Source organism: Protopterus annectens, chromosome 3.part1, assembly GCF_019279795.1.
Source record: "Protopterus annectens isolate FY-2018-M chromosome 3.part1, PAN1.0, whole genome shotgun sequence".
NCBI lineage: Eukaryota > Metazoa > Chordata > Ceratodontiformes > Protopteridae > Protopterus > Protopterus annectens.
The window spans coordinates 1,398,073,771-1,398,094,222 of NC_056732.1; the positions used below are offsets into that span (position 1 = coordinate 1,398,073,771).

Genomic DNA, 20,452 nt, shown 5'->3' on the forward strand with positions numbered 1-20,452 from the left:
CAGTTGCCTTATAGGTTCATACGTTTCTACTAAGATTAAGGCCAAAGGAGACTATCAAGAAGCTCCCCAGTGCCATCCAGTACTGTGGAATACTAACAATGTCCCCCATTAAGTAGCCTTCCTCCAAATATCCCTGGTGAAACTCTGTAATCAGCCATCCAATCACCCAGACTGGTTCTAATGTTTATTAGGGAACTACTCTGCTTGTAAGGTAAGGGCAGTGTATTCCACAGATAAGGCACACAATGGTTTAGGTACCTGCCATGTCACCTGGTGCTGCTGATGTGGTAGTACAGGTGTAGGTCTACAGAGAGGCATTTGCTTAAACACTGTTTCTGTTTTAGTAAAAGAGTTCAAAGAGTGCTATGTCATTCATGTTAGTGTGACACTGAGTACAGGGACAGGATATTTAGTCTATCAGAGTAGCTAAGGGTACTGAGACCAGAGGTCGTTTGGGTAAGAAAACAATGAGGTCTCTCAAGATAGTTTAATTGCTTAATGAGGTACATGCCAAAGGATGCATTACATTAAATGACTGAACTAATAAGGGATGACTAAAATGAGTTTATAACTTCTATGTACCTTGATGAGATACAAAGACAGAGATGTGGTACAAGTTAGAAGGCTTTTCTAACCACCACAGAGACATGGTAGTCAGAGGAGAGTCGGTTATGAAATAAGTACCCAATCCCTGATACAGTGATACAGAGAAGGGTAAAGAAGACATACATAATGATCAAAATACATCATTTAAAAGATTCCAGTATGCCTTGAAAATGAGAAATGGGATATTAAAATATGGAATGCTAACAATGAGTTGAAAATGATAAAACATATTTAGTACTGCTTACATGAAGTCTGGCAAAAGTAATGTGAGTAGTAGTAGGAGGGTAAGAGAGTGAAGATAATATGTAGTAGCAGTCCATGGGTATAATTAGGAAATGATAATAAGGAAAGTTACGCATAAAAAACAGACAAAATACACTATAAAACAGAGTAATGAAAACGAGAGATTATAACAACAGTAAAATATGACTGGAATTGGTCAGTTTGTGGAAATAAAGAAGGAAAGGAAAGAGGATTCACAAAAGAAAACAATATGATAGGTACTGTTATGAAAGACAAAAGTCAAACATGTACTGAGGGGCAGAGTAAAGAGACAGCTGCACGAGGCACAAACTATTAGGGGGCATGGTCATTTGGTGCATGGTAACTGTCAGCGAAGATGTTGAGTAAAGAGAATTTTTGAAGTTTTTCCTGTGCTGCATGCTAATGTCTGAGAATGGAATGCCTAGATTCTTGTCTGAGGCTGAAATAGGCCCTTTTTGGGTCAGTGCTATACTCTGGTTATCAAATTGAATAAATAAGTAAAATAAAATTAGCTGCAATGCTTTTAGATTGAAATAGCACCACAGATGATTGAATTTATCCATCGTAGTTTGGCTAAGCAATGTTACCGCTACTTATTGTTCACTTTAACAGTACTTATTTCACTGTCTGCTACTCCGAGTTTGTAAGCATGGCAGCAATAATGCCCAGTAGGGCTGGGCATTACAGAGAAATACCAAACTGCATGGAGGGTTATGAGGACCAGTTCTGTAGGCAGACAGCCTCTCTACCCCTGGGAGGTCCATTATTCCCATGTAACTTCCACCTTGGAGGGCATTAATGGGTTTAGAAAATTGGATGTCTACTAAGATATTTGCTATGCTATTTTGTTTTTGTTTAGTTATTACCACATACATATTTTTATATTTGTGATGTAAAATAGTTCCTCTGCCAAATGTCTTAAAATTTGCATAGGATTTGTAATTGCTGTTGGGGAAAGCATTTACATTCAAAATATAAGTTATGGAATAATTTAATAATGTCTGCATACACACAGACATAGATATATAGTCTCTTTCTCATACATATGCGCACGCACATACACACGCACAAACACAGACACATAGTCTCTTTCTCATGCATACACACACACACACACACACACACACACACACACACACACACACACACTTAGCCACTTTGTTCACTGACTATTGGGCAGTTGTATTATTGCAATTAAGTGGAAGAATTAGTGCATCAGCAATGTCTACTGTAACATATTTCACCTCACTTCTTCAGCTTCATGCAGTGCAAATTATTAAGAACACAGGAGCATAGGAACAACATTACACATGTGGTCACAGGGACAATAAGATGCCTAGTGATATACACCTTGAAATAGGTACATTTAAAGTTCTTGACACCTTTTATGATCATCTAAAGTGCTCACCTCCCAAACCAAGCAGGGCAGTACATGATAGTACTGGTGTAAATTTGCATCTACCTATACAATCCTCAAGACTAACCTTAAAGGCTGACAACACAGTGCTTTGCTTGACCTGTAGTTTTAACTTATTAGATTAGGAATATGTTGAGTTAAAACCTACCCTCCAGCCAGTCTTGTTTTATGTTGGTATAGTTTTAGACCTCTTTTAAACGTGTTTCTACAACCACTGCTTTTGCAGTGAAATAGAAGGTCAAACAAGATTGAGTCTTTCATGGTCTGAAAAATGAGACACAGGTCACCTTGAAGCAGTCAGCACATAAATAGAGTTGTGCTAATCTATCAAGATAGCTAAAGGATTTAAAGCATTTAATAAAATTGTTGTGGTCTTTCCATTTGAGTGATATGCTTGGAATTGTACATAAGAAAGGTGACATTGTATTTCATGATGTATCTGATAAAGCAAGAGTACAGTGGTAAGCTGATTCCTTTGGCTGTTGTAGGTATTCCCTTGGAAATTTACTGGGTTAAATAGGATTTCTTGACTTTGGTGGAAACACAACACTCTCATGAGTGAAATGTTCACATAAGTATTCATATCCCTTGTGAACATATCTGTCCAAAGATGAGTACCATTTACAACATCTGAGGTAGGAATAGCTTTTTTGTCAAATGCAACTATACTGCATGTCTTTGCATTCAGCTTGTGACCACTTTCAGTATGCCATGTATGTGCATATTCCAGCCTTTGCTTGAACAGTTTAGTGTTCAGCTTGTAATCATCATTGAATATGGTCGAGTACACTCATGGGATATCGTCCTGGATCCTTCAATCCACGACCCTTTTTCCCATTTTTGCACAAAGGGTTGGGTTGTCATTTCACCAGTGACAACCATCTACAGCCAAGGTTTACACTGCCGGGTAGCTATTGGCTTGAATATCTGCAAAATAAATGCTAAATTGGAGGGGGTCAGCAACTATTTTATGTTGAGAAAGACTACCACCAACTTCCACAACTTAGGATGTGTTTGATAGACAATTTTCAATCCAGCGGAAAGTTCTGCATGAGTGTACACATCATGCAGAAACAGACATGCACATGTGGACACACAGATACACACACACACACACACACACACACACACATACACACACATACACGCACGCACACATGCATACACACACGCACACATGCACACACGCATACACACACACACACACATACACGCACGCACACATGCATACACACACGTATGCACACACGCATGCACACACACACACACACACACACATACATGCACGCACACATGCATACACAGACGCACACATGCACACACGCATGCACACACACACACACACACACACACACACATACACACACGCACACATGCATACACACGCACACATGCACACACGCATGCACACACACACACACACACACACACACACACACACACACACACACACACACACACACACACACATTCTTGTACTTGTTGCTGATGCAGTTACTTGCATTAGTTTTATTTTTCTTTTCTGTTCACTAACTGCAGGTTTGTAAGAGCAGTTAGTGAACAGAAAGCAAACAGAATCTACAAGAAAATATTTCAGTCATGCAATATGCACACTTGTTTTTCCTTGGCTTTCCTGTGCAGTAATGCATCCCTTTGAAACACCGAGGATCCAATGGAGTTCACTGATTCTCCAAGTCCATTTTCAAACTTCATTAAATATTGTTCTGCTGCTGCAGCAAATATTTGTCATAGGCTAAAATCTGAAAGTAGCTAAAATGTCCAGTAGCAATGGTCTGCCTGCACAAATCTGAGAGTATAAGGGTATGAATGTGTGTTTTTTTTTTTTTTTTTTTTTGAGGGAAAGGAATGACTGACGTTAGTATCAGAAGCCCAGAAAAAATAAGCAGTGATAGCAGAGGATTTTTGATAATAGAATTGTCAGTGTGAAATGCAGACCAGGAAATCTATATTGTAAAATATGCATTTATTTTGGCAGACTTACATAAAGTAATCAGTGGTTCCCTATTTTACTGTTATAAATATAGATGACTTTGAAGTTTCCTGAATCTGGAAATCTTCTCCCTTTGTTTACCTCAATTTAAACTCTAACTTTTAACTTTTGGCAAGGACAAATATTTAGTGAGCGAGCAAGTTCAAGATACTGCTGCTACAACTTAGGCAGAAGCGAGTATAACTTTCCCAGAGACCCAGGTAACGTGTAACATTCAGCAATTAATTTACCGCATAAGATCTTGCCTCACATCAAACAATCCTGGGGTAATCAACTACTGTCATGTTTTGGAGTCTCTCTCCATTGCTTGTATTACTACGGCTAGTTCTGGCTGAGGCAATTCAGACCAATATCCAGTTTTTAGCTACGTGCAAGATACTTGAGCCATGCACTGCTTTATTCTGGTTTTATTCTGGAAATGAATGTGGGTAAAATGGGAAAATCTACTGTCATTATAAATATTAATGCAGAAGCAACTTGTTTTGAGGCTCTTGCTTATACACATTCTTACCAAAGTGAAAAATCTTTGCACAACTCAACCCACACCTGCCTTGCACCACAGACAGTCAAAATATGCATCCCTTAGTTTTAGTCCAGTTTTGAAGACCTACAGTAAATGTGTTCTTTAAATAAATATTACTACAATGTAAAATAAAAAATAAATAATATTTAACATAGTGGGTGACACTTTCGTCTCTGCATCCAAATAAGATCACATGATTAATCACAACTTATTGCTTCAAACATCATCTTAAATGTGTTGTTTGTTGAAGCCCATCATTTTAGGATGTTTTTTGATTGTTGTATAGCAAAAGTATGCTGTCCAGAAATATACACTGCATCCTACTTATATTAATTTGGCCTATGACTCCCTGCAGCTCTTTCAATGACCCAATATATATATATATATATATATATATATATATATATATATATATATTTTTTTTTTTTAACCATTTCGGCCATATGCAGTTTTGTTTTTATTTGTTATTTATCAGCTCTATAGCATCCTTAGGACATACCCTCACATGTCTATGGCATCAAAACCCATGTTCTGCAAAGTGATGGCATTTTAGGAAGTGATGTAAGAATGCTCAGAGATCTGGAGTGATTTTTTAAATTCTCTGAACTATTAAACAGCCTCAGATGTACACTCTTCAAGTGCTTCCTGGCTTCATTCTCCAGTACCACACAAGCAATTTTTCCAGCAGAGCCTCTTCATAGCATTTTTTCTCCCTAATATAATATTTATCAGGAAACGGTTTTTGCTTATTTCCCTTTGGGATTATTCTAACTCTTTCGTCTCACCTTCCTGAGAAGCAAGCAGGTTCTCTCCTCTCCTTAAATAAGGAATAAAGTAAACCACTCAGAGGTGGGGTTTATGAATAAGCCTAACTCAAACTGAAACATAATTAGCATTACATGCAATAAGAATAGAACTGAAATGGATCAGCAAATTGTAATAAAGCTGAATCCGGATTTATGTCATGGTAACTAATCACCACATGCCTGCCTGAGGATTTTTTATTAGCTTAACAATTCCTGAATTTTTGCCTGGCACTAATTACTTACCATTGCAACCTTAATCTTTAATATCAACTGTAACTATAACAGATGACCTATCTCTATAAATTAATTCAGGCATTAAACACTATCAACAGAGCTGCGGTGGTGGTGCTGCGGTAGCGTTGTCGCCTAACAGTAAGACGTTGTCCTGTTCAATTCTCAGCTAGAGCGTCTTCTGTGTGGAAACATGTGTGAATGGGCGTACCTTCGTTGAAGGCTGTGCATCAGCGCTGGCAACTCGGCACGTAAAAATCTACTGCCAATCATTAGCAGACCGGAGTTCCGCTGTGGCGACCACTAACCGGGAAAAGCCGAAAGACACAACAACAACAACAGTGTAGACTTTTTTGAAACCAAACAAATCTACAACAGTATTGCAAGCAGCTTTCTTTGGGATGGGATCAAGCAAAATCAAACCTCTGTAAATATTATATGTTCATGAGTTTATGAGCATTTTAAGTAACTACACCTGAAATTTCCAAATTCGCTCTATAGCCAATAATGACATCTTGATCTGAAAGAATTCCTTAAGCAAATATGCTCATTTCTAGTTAACGATGCACAGTAAGACTTGAAAAGATTCACAATAATTTCTGTAATGTATGCAGTATGCTATTTAATTCACCCATCTAATAACTAACCAAAATATTTTACAATGCACTGGATTTCTTTTTTCTAATGATGTCAATATCAAACTAATTCCTTCAGGCAGACATGCCTGCTCAACTATAAAAAACTGAAAGAAGAGATAAGAAACATTTTTTAATTACTAAGGTATAGTTGAAACTCAGCTTTCCTGGCATATTTAATTTCGCTAATGTTTATTTAAACAACATATAATATTCAGGAATGGGTAATGCAAGGTTACAAGTCACCAGACTAGTTTGGTCATCACTAAGGTGTTTTATACAATACCCCACTCTGCATAGTTGACAGACTCACTGAACTGGGTATAAACCCCTTCATAAGTCACTAGATTCCCAGCTGGCTCACAGACAGGGCCCAGGAAGTCAGGATTGGTGGTACCATCTCCAGTAAGAGGTCAGTCACAGGCAGGGTACCTCATGGCTTCATGCTGGGACCGCACCTATTTGACATCTACTTTTCAGAGGTAAATGCTAATGTCAAGGGCCTTTGGCTGACGAAGTTTGCAAATGTCTGCAAATTGGGAACCATCACAGATTCCATCCATAACACATACGACTTACAGGATGGTCTAACACAGACAAATGACTGGTGCCCAAGTCATGGACTAAAACTCAATGCCAAGAAATTTATTATAGCGCCTTTTGAGAATACTGCCACCCAGGCGAATTACTCCATTGATAAGACACAACTGAGTCAGTAGTCTGAGATCTGGGAACACATGTGGACAGTAATCTGGACTTTGACCAACCATGTGACCAAGGTAGTAAGAAGATTATTATATGTCACCCAACTTATAAGTAGGGGCATGGCGTCTTGGTCTAAGAAAGTCATAATGCCACTTTATTCATCCCTTATCAGACTCACCATTGAGAATACACCCCACTTTGGCATGTAGCTGACCAAGCATAAGCAACAGTTGGACTGTCCACAAAGGTTCCTTACTAGAAGAATCCAGGGTATAAACTCATTGTCTTATACAAATTGTCTTAAAGCCCTATCTCTATACTCTGTCTCCTACAGGTTACTGAGAGGCGATCTATGCCTGGCATACAAGGCATCCTCAGATCCAGCTCTGATGGACCTTTTGCACATCTGTAACTTCTTACGTGCTACAGATTTGGGAGGTAGAGAGTAGTCATTTTCTTTATGTACTTGTGGATCTAACTGTAGAAGAAAAAATACATATATTCCCAAATTGCATTTTTATATTACAACATCTAAAACAAAAAAGAGAGAAAGAAGGATATCTGTAAATTATGACAGACATCTGTTAAAAGCTGTTGTTGAGTGATCCCAGAATATATCATTGGGGTGCCTAATTTATTACAAGAAGGATACTGGAGTTCAATGCTTCTGTAGTGGCCCCTTTCACTAGAAGTTCAATTAGATTTGCAAGTAAATATCATGTTCAACCCTTTCTTTCCAAAAGCAAGAGAAAGAAAAGTTGAGAGGAAGGGTAATACTTCGAGAATACATGTTTAATTTGTTTGTTCAAGGCTGCCAAATAAGGTTGTAATGAAATGCCTGATTTAAGAAGTGCTTCCCTGAGACTTCATTATCATACTTGTTTTTATAAATTTACTAAGTTTACAGAAATATTTTTCAGACCACAGGAAAAAAGTGGTTCTTTGGAGTTTTGCAAGTTAACAGACAGAGATGCATATCTTCTACCTGATTATTCAGTGTGAATTACGTTTGGTTCCTCCCCATTATACAGCTGGGAACAGTCAGTTTTCTCTTACACTAAATAAAAGGAGATTAAATACAGTCAGCTAAGAGATGTCTGCCTTAATGAATAGGTATTAAAGTCCAAATGGGACAACTAACACCAAGCAGAGAGTATAAGGGGTGTCTTTTCAAAAGCAAGGCTTTCAACATTAACCTTGGCTTCGTTGATAGTTTTCTGTAGCATGGGCAACAGGTTTTGTAGGCTAACGTGTAAATGGGAACAGTGAATCAGAAAATGTACATGTTTTGTTGAATTTTATGGAATGGATTTATTATGCAGGAGGACTGAGCAACTTTAATTTGTTTCTGGAATCCTCCTTACGGGTAGGGCTGGACCAATATATGACAATTCCGAGATGTGCTGCTAAATTATTAAACTGGGAAATTCTAGCCCTCCACCGATCATCTGAGATGTTTTGAGTATTCCTAACTTTAGGCTTTTGCTCCCTCAAATTAGCCTAGTGATATCTCTTATAATTTGTTTAAAGTAAGAACTCAGGGATAGGAAAAATGGGGAAGCATACAAGCCTACTGACAAGATTACATTTTTTACACATTCTTAGGATATGCTATGCTCACATTCTGATGATTTCTTATACTGTTGTGATGTTAGAGCAAGATGAAGCTGGATAATGAAATACTTAAATTAATGTATGCAATTAACTGGAAACAGCTGCTTAATGTGAGGGCATTAGAAACAAAAGATGCTTAGCTGTACTGAAATGAATGAAAAAAAGTTGAGAAAAATCTTCTGCAGGATGAAAGAAAACATATTAAATCTGACAAAAACAATAAAAGAAGGAAAGAAATCAATAAAAAAAGAAACCGAATGCAAGGCTGCTGCCTGCAGAACAGACACCTTTCATCTAGCTGTCTCAAGCTTGGGCTAATGGAGTCAAACCGAAAACGAGGGCAAAGTGCTGTGTTGTTTGCACATCTGCTATTGGGAATGCAGGAAAAGTACAACCAGTCTTGATGTGAGCTTCAGAACCAAAATAAACAGGTTTTACTACAAGAGCTCAAATCCCAAGTGCTCAAAGACCATAATCTCAAAACCATGGAGCTGAATGCCTTGTTCCATGTACAGATTGACACTCATACTCAATATGAGTTCAGGCAAGCAGCCGCCACACCTAAACTGAACACATTATTGGAGTTCCAGCAAGGTTAGTACAGCAGCCATAGGGTGGGATTGTGGGAGATTCTGGAGTAAGGGAGCATGAGGGTTTTTAGGGTTAGGGAGCAGAAAGGACATTTTAGGATTAGGGCATGGGAGGGGAGTTTTATGGTTAGAGAGTGTGAAGAGAGTTTAGGGTTAAGGATGTATTGGAGAACTTAGATTTAGGGAAGGGAGTTGGACTTTAAGATTAGAAAGCAGTCTGGGAAATTTGGTTTATTGAGATGGAGTAGAGTTTTAGGGTTAGGAAGTGAGGAATTGGGTTAGGAAATTGATGGGAATTTTAGGGCTAGGGTTAGGGTTTTGGAAGGGTTTTACAGTTGAATAAAGTAGGTGTTTCAAGGGTTAAATAGTTAAGTAAGATTGAGCAAGCAGAAATTAGAACACTTGCCTTTTTAAGAAAGTAACAGCAAACAAATGTGTTGCAAGTAAACAGCATAGGAGCACTTGTAGTAAACCTTAATACATATCAAAGTGTGCATTTACTACTTAGAGTATAATGCAGAATATTTGTAATACTCTAAACAGAAAACACCAACTTACTCTGGCAAAGGCTTTGTCAGTATAAGTGCAAATGTAAAATAAGGAAGTGTGCTTCTTACCTTCTTTATGAACAAGAAACTTGTTTTTTGAATGAGTTTTTCTGCCTAGGATAAAGCTATACTGATCACCTTTTATAAAGCTTTCCAAAAGGAGATGCACTTGTTAATTAATGAATGCTTAAATTATAGTTCTGAGAGGATGAATACAACCTCATCCTAACCCATTTAAAAAAAAAATGTTCTGAAACGAAAATTAGTAGAAACTCTAACAGATAAGAAATAAAAATGAACATTATGTATGGTAGCAAAGCCCCCACCTCATTTGAGTCCTGTCCTTTTAATTAATTAATTTATTTGCTTGCTTACCTTTGTTTATTATAATACTTTGATAACTCAACACTACACGTCATATAGGAAAAACAAAGAAACAATCTGTTTGCAGGTTTACAGGTTCAAGCGGCTTAAACAGTAATAAAACATTTAAAACAATTTACTAAATGTTAAAATTGAGTCCCTGTGTGAATTTAAGTAGATCATCCTACAAAAGGTATCTGAGGGATCTGCTAATGGTTCCTTAGAATCATGCATCCAAATCAGGGAAAGCACCACATTCAAGAGGAAAGGAGCTGCATAGGCATACGAAAGTCCCCCAGAGGTATCTAACCTGATGACCTAAGAATTTACAGCAGGGAATGAAGCACCTACACAGCCTTTTCTGAGTAACAAAGCCCCAGACAGTGGAGGATTCACAAGGAAGGCATAAGAATCTTATTGACAGCAAATGAGAATTGGCGTAGATAGCATGTGCAACAAGGCAAATATGAGACACTCCTGCCAAACATCTGACATCTGAGTTCTGTACTCCACTGAAGCCATGCCCAAGTTAACAGGTATTGTCATCCAAGTGAGATGATGCTAGAACATGGACCACATTCGCCAACTGCGAAGGTGGAAAAAATACCAGATACATCAATATTCTTAAAATGGTACAAGGGAAACTTGATGATGGCTGACAACTGACCTTTCAGAGTCAAATTGTCATCATGAATTGTATACATTTACTGGGTGAATTAATTTTTGAGCTAAGATACAGAATAAGAATTACCTAGTAAGTCCTTGCTGAGTCTAATTATGGTGGCTGCTAAAAAAGCAAATATTAGAAAATGGAAATCAAAGTCTAAACAAACTGTACCAGAAGTAGTGAATATAGTAGCAGAGATAAAACAATTACAAATGGGATTTTTAGAAAAGGGGAGGAGCAAACTGCTAAGAAAAAAAATGGCAACTGTGAGAACAATAGAAGCAGTCGATGAATGAGGTGCAAAAGAAGGCAGGATTTAAATGAGCAATGTAATGTTTGACAGTGTTTGGATAGATTATAAGTGATGTATAGTGCTTGCAATTAAAATTTAAATTATTTTAATATGGTTTGTTTTCCTTTATATAAATGTATGATTGCCTATGTCATAATAGATAATTTAATAAAGATGTTTCTTGTTTTAAAAAAAAGAACTGCATACATTTGACACAAATTCCAGCCTATTCATCACATATATGATAAAGAGGGAAAGGAGAAAAGAAGAACATGTGAAATAAAACATCTACATAAAACAGATAAAACAGAGTTCATCCTAGTTAGTTTTCAAGAGCAACTTAGATCTATGGATGGGGAAACAGAAAATGTACCTCAGAACTGCCCCCTGTACTAGTAATGGACAAACACAGCTCCTAAATGCTTTATCCTTTGCAGGGGTCCCCTCAAAGTATCTATGGTATGATCAGAGTTATTTTTATTAAGATGATATATAATTTTTGACCATCGGATGGATAAGGCCAATCTATAATCAAATGGGATAGATTATTTTGAGTGCAGAAAGGGAAACTGGCTAGGATTGAAATGGTCCACAAGGGCAGCTAGCCTAAAACTCACCTATGAAGCTATGAACCCACAAAAGACAGAAGTACCAACATCTTCACTGCTTTAGGGAGGCTGACTTTGTTTAATTTTGAATAATCCACTGAACGCTTTATTCCAGAAAGTCTATAAAGATGGTAAAGTCTGGCAAAGACTACTGATTAAATGAGAAGAACAGCACATTATCATCAACAACATAAACTGATAATGACTGTCTCTTCCTTTCCCGTGCCCTCCCACCACATATGTGCCACTCCTTCTACTATTATGCAATAATTTCAAGGGCAAAACTGCTACTTAAGTAAAAGCAACATTTGACAGATTTCCCAACAATGCACTTCCACATAAATTCTACAATGAATGTACTGTATGTAAATAACCTCTAACTAAGACAGGCGCACACTGTTGAGGCAAAGTTCTGATTTTATCATGTAGCATACTTTAAAGGAATATATATATATATATATATATATATATATATATATATATACACGTATATATATATATATTTATGCACACACACATATATATATATATATATATATATATATATATATATACATATATACATATATATATATATATATATATATATATATATATACACATACATATATATATATATATATAGATATATTTATATGGGATCCGTACAGATCCCCGACTGCACTTTTCACTGAAAGATAAATCGCCAAGCATACTTAACCGAAAGTGCTGCTCACCGAAGCAGCATTTTTGGATAAGTATGCTTGTTGTGCCGGTCATACTATGGTGCGGATAAGGGAAAATTCCCTTTTCCCCACTGTAGTGCAACCTCGGAGTGAGAATATTAAAGTGGGGGGGTGCAGCCCTCACATGGGGGGGGGCAGGGGGGCTTGCCCCACTGCATAGCAGTAGGTTTAATGTTTTTTTTTTTTTTTTTAAACATACTTTAACGAAAGCGCTTTTTGGTGAAAGCGCTTTCGTTAAAGTGTGTTCAGTAATTATGGAGTTGGGCTTTTGATCTTCCAATCAAAAGTCCTAGAACCATATATATATATATATATACACATACACACACACTGAAAGTTACTGATTACAGTACTAAAGACAAGGATCTCAGGCCTGTTAGAATTTTGATATCAATTTACAATTAGATACAGTGATCTGATTCAAAATTGATGCAACTTACAGAGTTTTCAGTTGTTACTGCTTCAACTTAACAGTTTTCGGAAACTTCAGAGTTGATTAATTTGGAATCTGAATAGAGCTGTGGCCCCTACATGTACAGAAAACTACACACTCTTTTTGTTTGAAATGTTCTGCTTTTTGGAGCTAAAAGTTATCTTCCTTCCTTTCCTTCACTCTGCTTTCAAGGTGAAATTCTTAACATCCATGTCTCAACACATAACAAGTTTGTTAAGGTGTCTGTATGTCTGCATATGCAGAATGGTACACTGAGATATTTAAATCGTACAGAAGGAGCTACATCTTGAATTAGGAATTACAATTACCTATTAGATACATTCACATTTGTACTTCTCATCACAAGGTACTCCATCGGTTTTGACTTATTTTTTTATGCTTTGCACAATTCTGATATGCAAAAAGATTATTCCAACAGACTAGTGCCACACTTGTAAAGGTTGTCTTCTCATCTACTAAGTTAAAGGAGTTCCCAATTAAGTAGACTTGAAAGTGAAAGGGGAAAAATATGGGTGAATATGTTTTGTTGTTTGGAAATTGCCCCTACTTGTTGGAAAGAGGCCTTCCAGCTAACTGTGGCAGTGGTTCATATTACTGTGAAGGCAAAAGCACAGTGCACTCTCTTAAAAACAATATCTCAAGGGTGGAACAGGATGCCAGCACATGCATGGCCTTACTACAGTCAGGAGGAAAAGATCAGCAGCTCATCTTTCACTGAAAGTCACTGATGATTTTGCAATATGTCAAATTTCTTGTAACTTTACAAGTATCCATGTTGTTAATTAAAAATAGGTGTACCACAAAGGAGTGCAGCTTCATATGTACAGGTATACCTTGTTAAGAAACGATAAAAAAGACTTTCATTACCTTCTAGCAAATTGTAAAGCAGTCTTGTTAATGTTTGCTTAACATTTCAAATATAGCCAGTAGGCATTCCTCTAAACATCTTAGCTCAATAAATCTGGACAAAGCCTAAAATAACGGGGGGACAAAGGCTCAAAAATAGGGACAGATATTAAATATTGCTCTTACAAGCTTAGAAATTGCTAGAATAGCAGGATTTGTGTTAGCTTACATTTTCTGAAGGATATGAAGTCTGAAACTCAAATGCATGTCATTATTTAATGACTTTAATCCCCTGTGATTAGCCAGAAAACCACAAATTTTATGAGGAACAGACCACAAACATGAGGGGAATACCTGGACATTCTGAAAAAAAATCTTAACAATTGAGAGGTATGCCAACATCATATCACTAGAAGGTTGCACAGTTTCTCAGAAAAGAAATGAAGAAAAGTTACATAAAATGACCAAATAATTTGTGAAAGTCCAAAACTTACGTGACAGGGTTAAATGGTCTTTTGCTTCTGTCAGACTGTGACTGTTCTATGTTGATGTTCTGATTCAGAGCTTCCAGCTAGAAGCCGAAGAAAAAAACAGAGGAAAAAAATAGTCACATAAAGATATAGACTTCCTTTCTCTATTTCAGTAAAACACTGCATCCAGCTAAGATTTCAATATGAATATACTCTGTGCCAGCTCCAACCTAATTAATGGTGAGGTAAGTATGTAAACCAGATGAGAAATAAAATGATCTGCTTCATTAACTTTGGCACCATATGCTTGGGTTTTACCAAATAACTGATGACTGCTCAAGTCACTGCAGATGCACGCTCAAGAGAGTGTTAGAAAAAAAAGTCATTTTTGAAGGGAGACAAACTTCATGACTCCCATCATGGGGGGTCTGCCTCCTCACCCCTGTACTGTAAATATACTGTCCTCAAGGTCACATAAACTCAGAGAATGCATATTTACAGACACAGTCTGTGCATTTGAGTGTTTCATTCTGGAAATCACAAATGACTTTAGCTGACAGCAAATGAGCCACAAGGAGAGGAATACTGATTAAGTAAAAGGTAAGTGGAATAAAACCTAAAGCTTTTCAAAATAAAAGCAGCCATGTGGAAAATGCTATTGAGCCTCTATGATTTGATCATATTAAAAGCTCTGTGTAGGCCAGATGAATACATCTTTCTCACAGCTACCTGCTTCTCAATATCACATATGACAGCACTTCTGTGACAGGGAGAAATAATATAACTATTATCTAGATGAAAACATTCTTAGAATCAAAATTAGAAAAACAATCTTATAGCTTACTAGCCCTGCAGAATACACATAACCATTATCCCATGTTGAAATTTAGAGATATGTATCTAGGATACAGATAATCAAAACAGGGTTACCTCCATAAAGAGACCTGTCACCAGTGGAGTCCCCCCACAGTTTTATGCTGGGACCTCTCCTGTTTGGCATCTACTTTTCTGAAGTAAACTTTAATATCATAGGGCTCTGGCTGACTAAGTCTGCAGATGACACAGAATCCCAAAATGACTTAGCCATCCTACAGGAAGGTTTGTCTCAAATTTATAATTGGTGTCAAAATCATGGTCTGAAACTAAATGCCAAAAATTGAATTACTGTATTCTTTGGAAAGTCATCTACCCCAGGGAACTACCACATTGACAATATGTCCCTAGGAGTCGATCCAGCTGTTTAGGATTTAGGAACTTATGTAAACTGTGACCTGACTTTTGACCAACATGTGTAGTGTTGCAAGAAAGTCCTTTATTATTTCATAGCTTATCAACAAAACCATTATCCTGTTTACTCAGCCCACATTAGGCCAATCAAATACATAAGGAATATAATGCCCCCTTTGGCATGTATGTGTCCAGACACATGCGACAACTGGGATGCCCACAGAAATACCTTGGTAAAAGGCTACTAGGCCTAAACAACACATCTTACATGGACCAACTCAAAGCCCTGTCACTATACTCAGTATCCTACAGACTGCTGAGAGGTGACCTGTGTCTGGCATACAAGGCATCCTCTGACCCATCATTGATGGAGTTACTGCACATCAGCAGCTCAAATGGCATCAGAAATACTCAGTCTAGGGATCTAAACCTTTCCTACAACATCAGCAGAATGGTTTGGAGGGACAGGTATATTTCACAGAAGATACTGCTGCTGTGGAACACACTCCCATCCACATAAAACAAAGTTCATCCCTCTACATATTCAAGCTCAACTTAGATGTATGGATGAGAAACAGAAAATGTACCCCAGGACTGCCACCTGTGCTACTAATGGACAGAGGCAGCTCCTTAATGCTTTATCCCATATATAAATCCCCTTAAATTATCTGTGGTATGATCTCAGTTATTATTTTTAGGGGTAATATATAATTATCAACCAAGGGATGGGTAATGCCAATCTCTAACGAAATGGGATAGGTTATTTTGAGCAGAAAAAAGGGAAATTGGCTAGGCTTAAAATAGCCCACAAGGTCATCTAGCTTAGTACTTACCTATGAACCTATCAAACTATGTTTCTTAAATATACAAAGTGACTTGCATCACTTTGCTTCATAATTACAGGAATCTGCTGTGTACAGTACAAATGATAACTGTGATTTTAATATTAAATTAATTTGTGAGGTTATTACCCCCCCCCCCCCATTTATACATTCCAGTAGTAGCTTTTCAGAAAGCAGGGGGAGAGGGTCCATCACAGCCAGTATAAAGTACACTGAGAAGGGAGACATTTGTGAAGCAACATGGGTTAATGAAGCCATCAATTATCTTTGAAAGGAATCTAGGAATGGTGCCTGTTTAGACAAGGGGGTTGGTTAAAACACAGCAGAACACAGCATTATAGTCTGCAGCTGGAAAGATTAAATAGGTATACAGGGGAAATAATAATCTTGCCTGAGCAGCAGGTTTCCCTTTGTGCAAGAAATATGCTAACCATGGTCCTAGTAGAAAACTGTCATAACAAGGTACTCCATCAGTTTTTACTGTCATAACTATCATCAATCACTTCATCCAGTTATGAACACCTTTCACCATTTGTACTGGCTGATCCTCATTATAGCAAATAACTGGGATCACATTTTACTAAAAGACACAATACTATACTTTTAATATTAAGCGCTAGGCCATTATTTGCACTAAAGATATTAATCCTGTCTAGCCCATTGTTAAGGGAAAAAGTGTCTTTTACACTTTGCATTGGCAAATTTGGAATACCATATATTATTATCAACCAACAAACTTGAAAAGTAAATGTTGACAAGGAGTGCACCAAGAATCAAAACCTGTGGTAGCTTAATGATAACTCCTATGGGATCCAAGAGTTGGCTGCCTACTGTAACCCAATCTGTCCTATGCAACAGCAGGTTCTCAGTCTTATGAGTTACACATGTATTGACTTTCAGCTCCTTGAGTTAGTTTATGATCCTTACTAAAATATTATACATTTTAAAATAAAAAGAAAGCAAAAAATAATGGAAAATACCTAAGTTTTAACCAAAGTATGAGTACATAGCATGCATGGTAAGTTTTTTATCAAGTGTTGCTGTATCTCCTTCAGAAAAACTGACAAGACTCATAATGCAGGATTTGTCCCTCACATGGCCATAATGACCTATACTGAGAAAAAATGCATCTCCGGTGTCATTCTTTACCAGTTCCATAATGACTGCCTCCATTACTTTAGCTATTACCTTTGCCTATTACCTATAGACTAAGGGTAAATCTGTGGGTGAGTCACCCCTATGAACTGGTGCCACTAACACCACCACCAACTTGTGCCACATTTCTAGGGACACTGTCTGTGGAGAGAGAGAGTTATTCAGTATGTTTCATAATGGATAATACATGTTAAATATTAAGGTACAGGGGAAACTCCAAGTGATATTATTTTAACTGAACATGTATTTTTGATTTTTGTAGTGCTGCTTCAGTAAGGACAGGGGTATTCTTTGTTACCTATAAAGTTTCTGTGGTCCTACAGTTGTCTAAATTTGCTGGATAAGACATTAGAAACATTTGCTCGTTTTGAGAAAACAGCCATTGAACTCAAAGACACTATAGTCATTGTTTTATCCCAATATAGTCACAGTAGATTTTGGTGTTTTCCTAAGACTTGGCTACTAGGAAGCTTTGGCTCTGCTTCATTCAGCCTATTTTGTGGTGTGGGCTAACATCTTCAGATAAAGTACAGCCTCTGCTTTCTAAAACATAATTTATTTAAATCAATATTCCAACAAAGTAGTTTCCTCTATACTTGTATCTTAAGGGGATATGTCTGAGGTACATTTATTTAGGACAGAGCACAGCACACTGAATTTATGGCTGGCTTCTATTGGAAAGGTCAAAGAATACTGATTTTTTTTTGAGAATGCTTGTTGTCATATATATACATTCAAATCATGATATAATGGTCACCATTAACAAGAGATGGCTAACAGCAGAGGTGGAAAAGATGGTGTCAGTGTTAAATATAATAATACCAAAAACATATATTGCCCCATAGTGGGTCTCCTTACAAAATGCTCATGGTGATTATAATTTAAAGAAATGCATTTCAGTTGTTGGTACTGTAATTATTCCAGCTGATGGGGTACCCACAATCTTCCACAATGATAGAGGTGCTTTGTTGTCTAATTTTATTAAGTCGTTAGTTTATTAAATATTTCATCATACAGGCAGCTCTAGTTATATTAATAAGGGTACTTATTAATATTTTTATTTTGGTGGTATCTAACACTCTGGGATTGAAAGTGTTAGGTATGAAGACAGAGACCACAAATCCCAGCCAGGAAAGCCTACAAATTGCATCTGTTTTTTGTTACAGTTAAAAGAAATGACAAAATCCTTTATCACTTCAATATTTCTTTTTTACTCATATTTTTAAAAAGTAGGTAAAATGCTACAATAGCATGATGCCATTAATGATTGCTAAGCAATTACCAGCTTACAAATTTAAATAAAAAAATAATGAAAACAGACAAAACTGCATATCAGAAAGAATTGTAAGAAAAAGAGAACTATGTACAAAAGAAGACATCTAGAAGAAATAATGACAACATAGTTCCTAGGTGCAGCTACTTAGAATAATTGTACATAAATCAGGATAAATCAAAATATGATATGATGTGATGCAATTTCAAATTTACTGATAGAATAAAGTACAGTTTTGTACCTACCATAAATGTAGATGTTCGAGGATCTCCATTGCTGCAGTCCTGACAAATGGGTACTCCGCTGCCCACCATCGGCCCGAATATCAAAGGGCTAGAACCGGCGTCGGTCATGGGTGCCCGAGACTGACGCAAGTACTTGTCAGTACAAATGCGCATGACCGACGCCATAACCTCAGTCTTTCTTGCCTCAGACGTCAGAATGCAAAAAAAAAAACACCACCCAAAAACCCCAATCTAAAAAGAAAAAGGGGGAAGGAGGGAGGGAAAATAGGACTGCAGCAATGGAGATCCTCGAACATCTACATTTATGGTAGGTACAAAACTGTACTATGTTCATCGTCTCCCATTGCTGCAGTCCTGACAAATGGGTATAATCCCAGAGCAACGGAAAAAGGGAGGCCGGCCAACTAAATAGCAGGAGGAGCTGCAGACATGCCCTGCAAGACTGCAGTGGCAAACCCAGCCCTAGACCTAGAATAAAGAGGCAAATGATAATGCTTTGTAAAGGTATGTACAGAACTCCAAGTAGCTGCCTCCAGAATGTCTTTAGTAGCTACCCTTCTCAAAAAAGCAGTAGAGGTGGCTGTAGCCCTAGTAGAATGAGGCCTGATCCCAACTGGAACCTCCTTTCCATGATGAGAGTAACAAAAAGCAATACAATGGCCGATCCACTTGGAAATAGTTTGCTTCGAGACAGCTTTCCCACTTGAAGCCACAGCAAATGAAACAAATAACTGTTGAGATCTCCTGAACTCATTGGTTCTGAACAAATAATACCGTAACTGCCTATGCACATCCAAAGAATGCAAAACTCTTTCCCCTTCATTTTGGGGGTTAGCATAAAAAGTAGGCAAATGTATAGATTGGTTCAATGCCATATTAGAAACTACCTTAGGCAGAAAAGTAGGATTAGTACGCAAGGAAACTCTGTCCTGGTGAAAAATCAGAAAAGGTTCCACTGTCATGAGAGCCTGTAATTCAGATACCCTTCTAGCAGAAGTAACAGCCAATAAAAAAGCAGTCTTCCAGGACAACAACTTCAATTCAGCCGTAGCTGCAGGTTCAAAAGGAGGCAGAGTCAGTTTTTCCAAAACAAAATTAAGATCCCAGGCAGGAGTAGGAGCCCTCCGTGGGGGTCTTATATTCTTTGCCCCTCTAAGAAACTGTTTAAGCAAAGGATGTGAAAATAAAGGAGGATCACCATCATAGTGAGCAGAAATAGCTGCAGCATGCACTTTTATAGAAGAGAAGGACAAACCCTTGTCCAGTAACATAGTCAAATATTGCAAAGTACAACTCAAATTAGGCAAAGTGACATCAAGGCCTTTAGCTGAACTC

General features: G+C 37.4%; 1 protein-coding gene across 1 annotated transcript in view; it reads right to left on the reverse strand.

Moving 5' to 3' along the window:
- The window catches only part of LOC122797789 (myelin regulatory factor-like), a 617,672-nt gene that overhangs the window by 561,547 nt on the left and 35,673 nt on the right, over window positions 1-20,452 (reverse strand). The window contains exon 2 of the mRNA XM_044066309.1: window positions 14,400-14,476. Within this exon, the coding sequence (XP_043922244.1) occupies window positions 14,400-14,476 (77 nt within the window). The remainder of the gene's footprint in view (window positions 1-14,399; window positions 14,477-20,452) is intronic.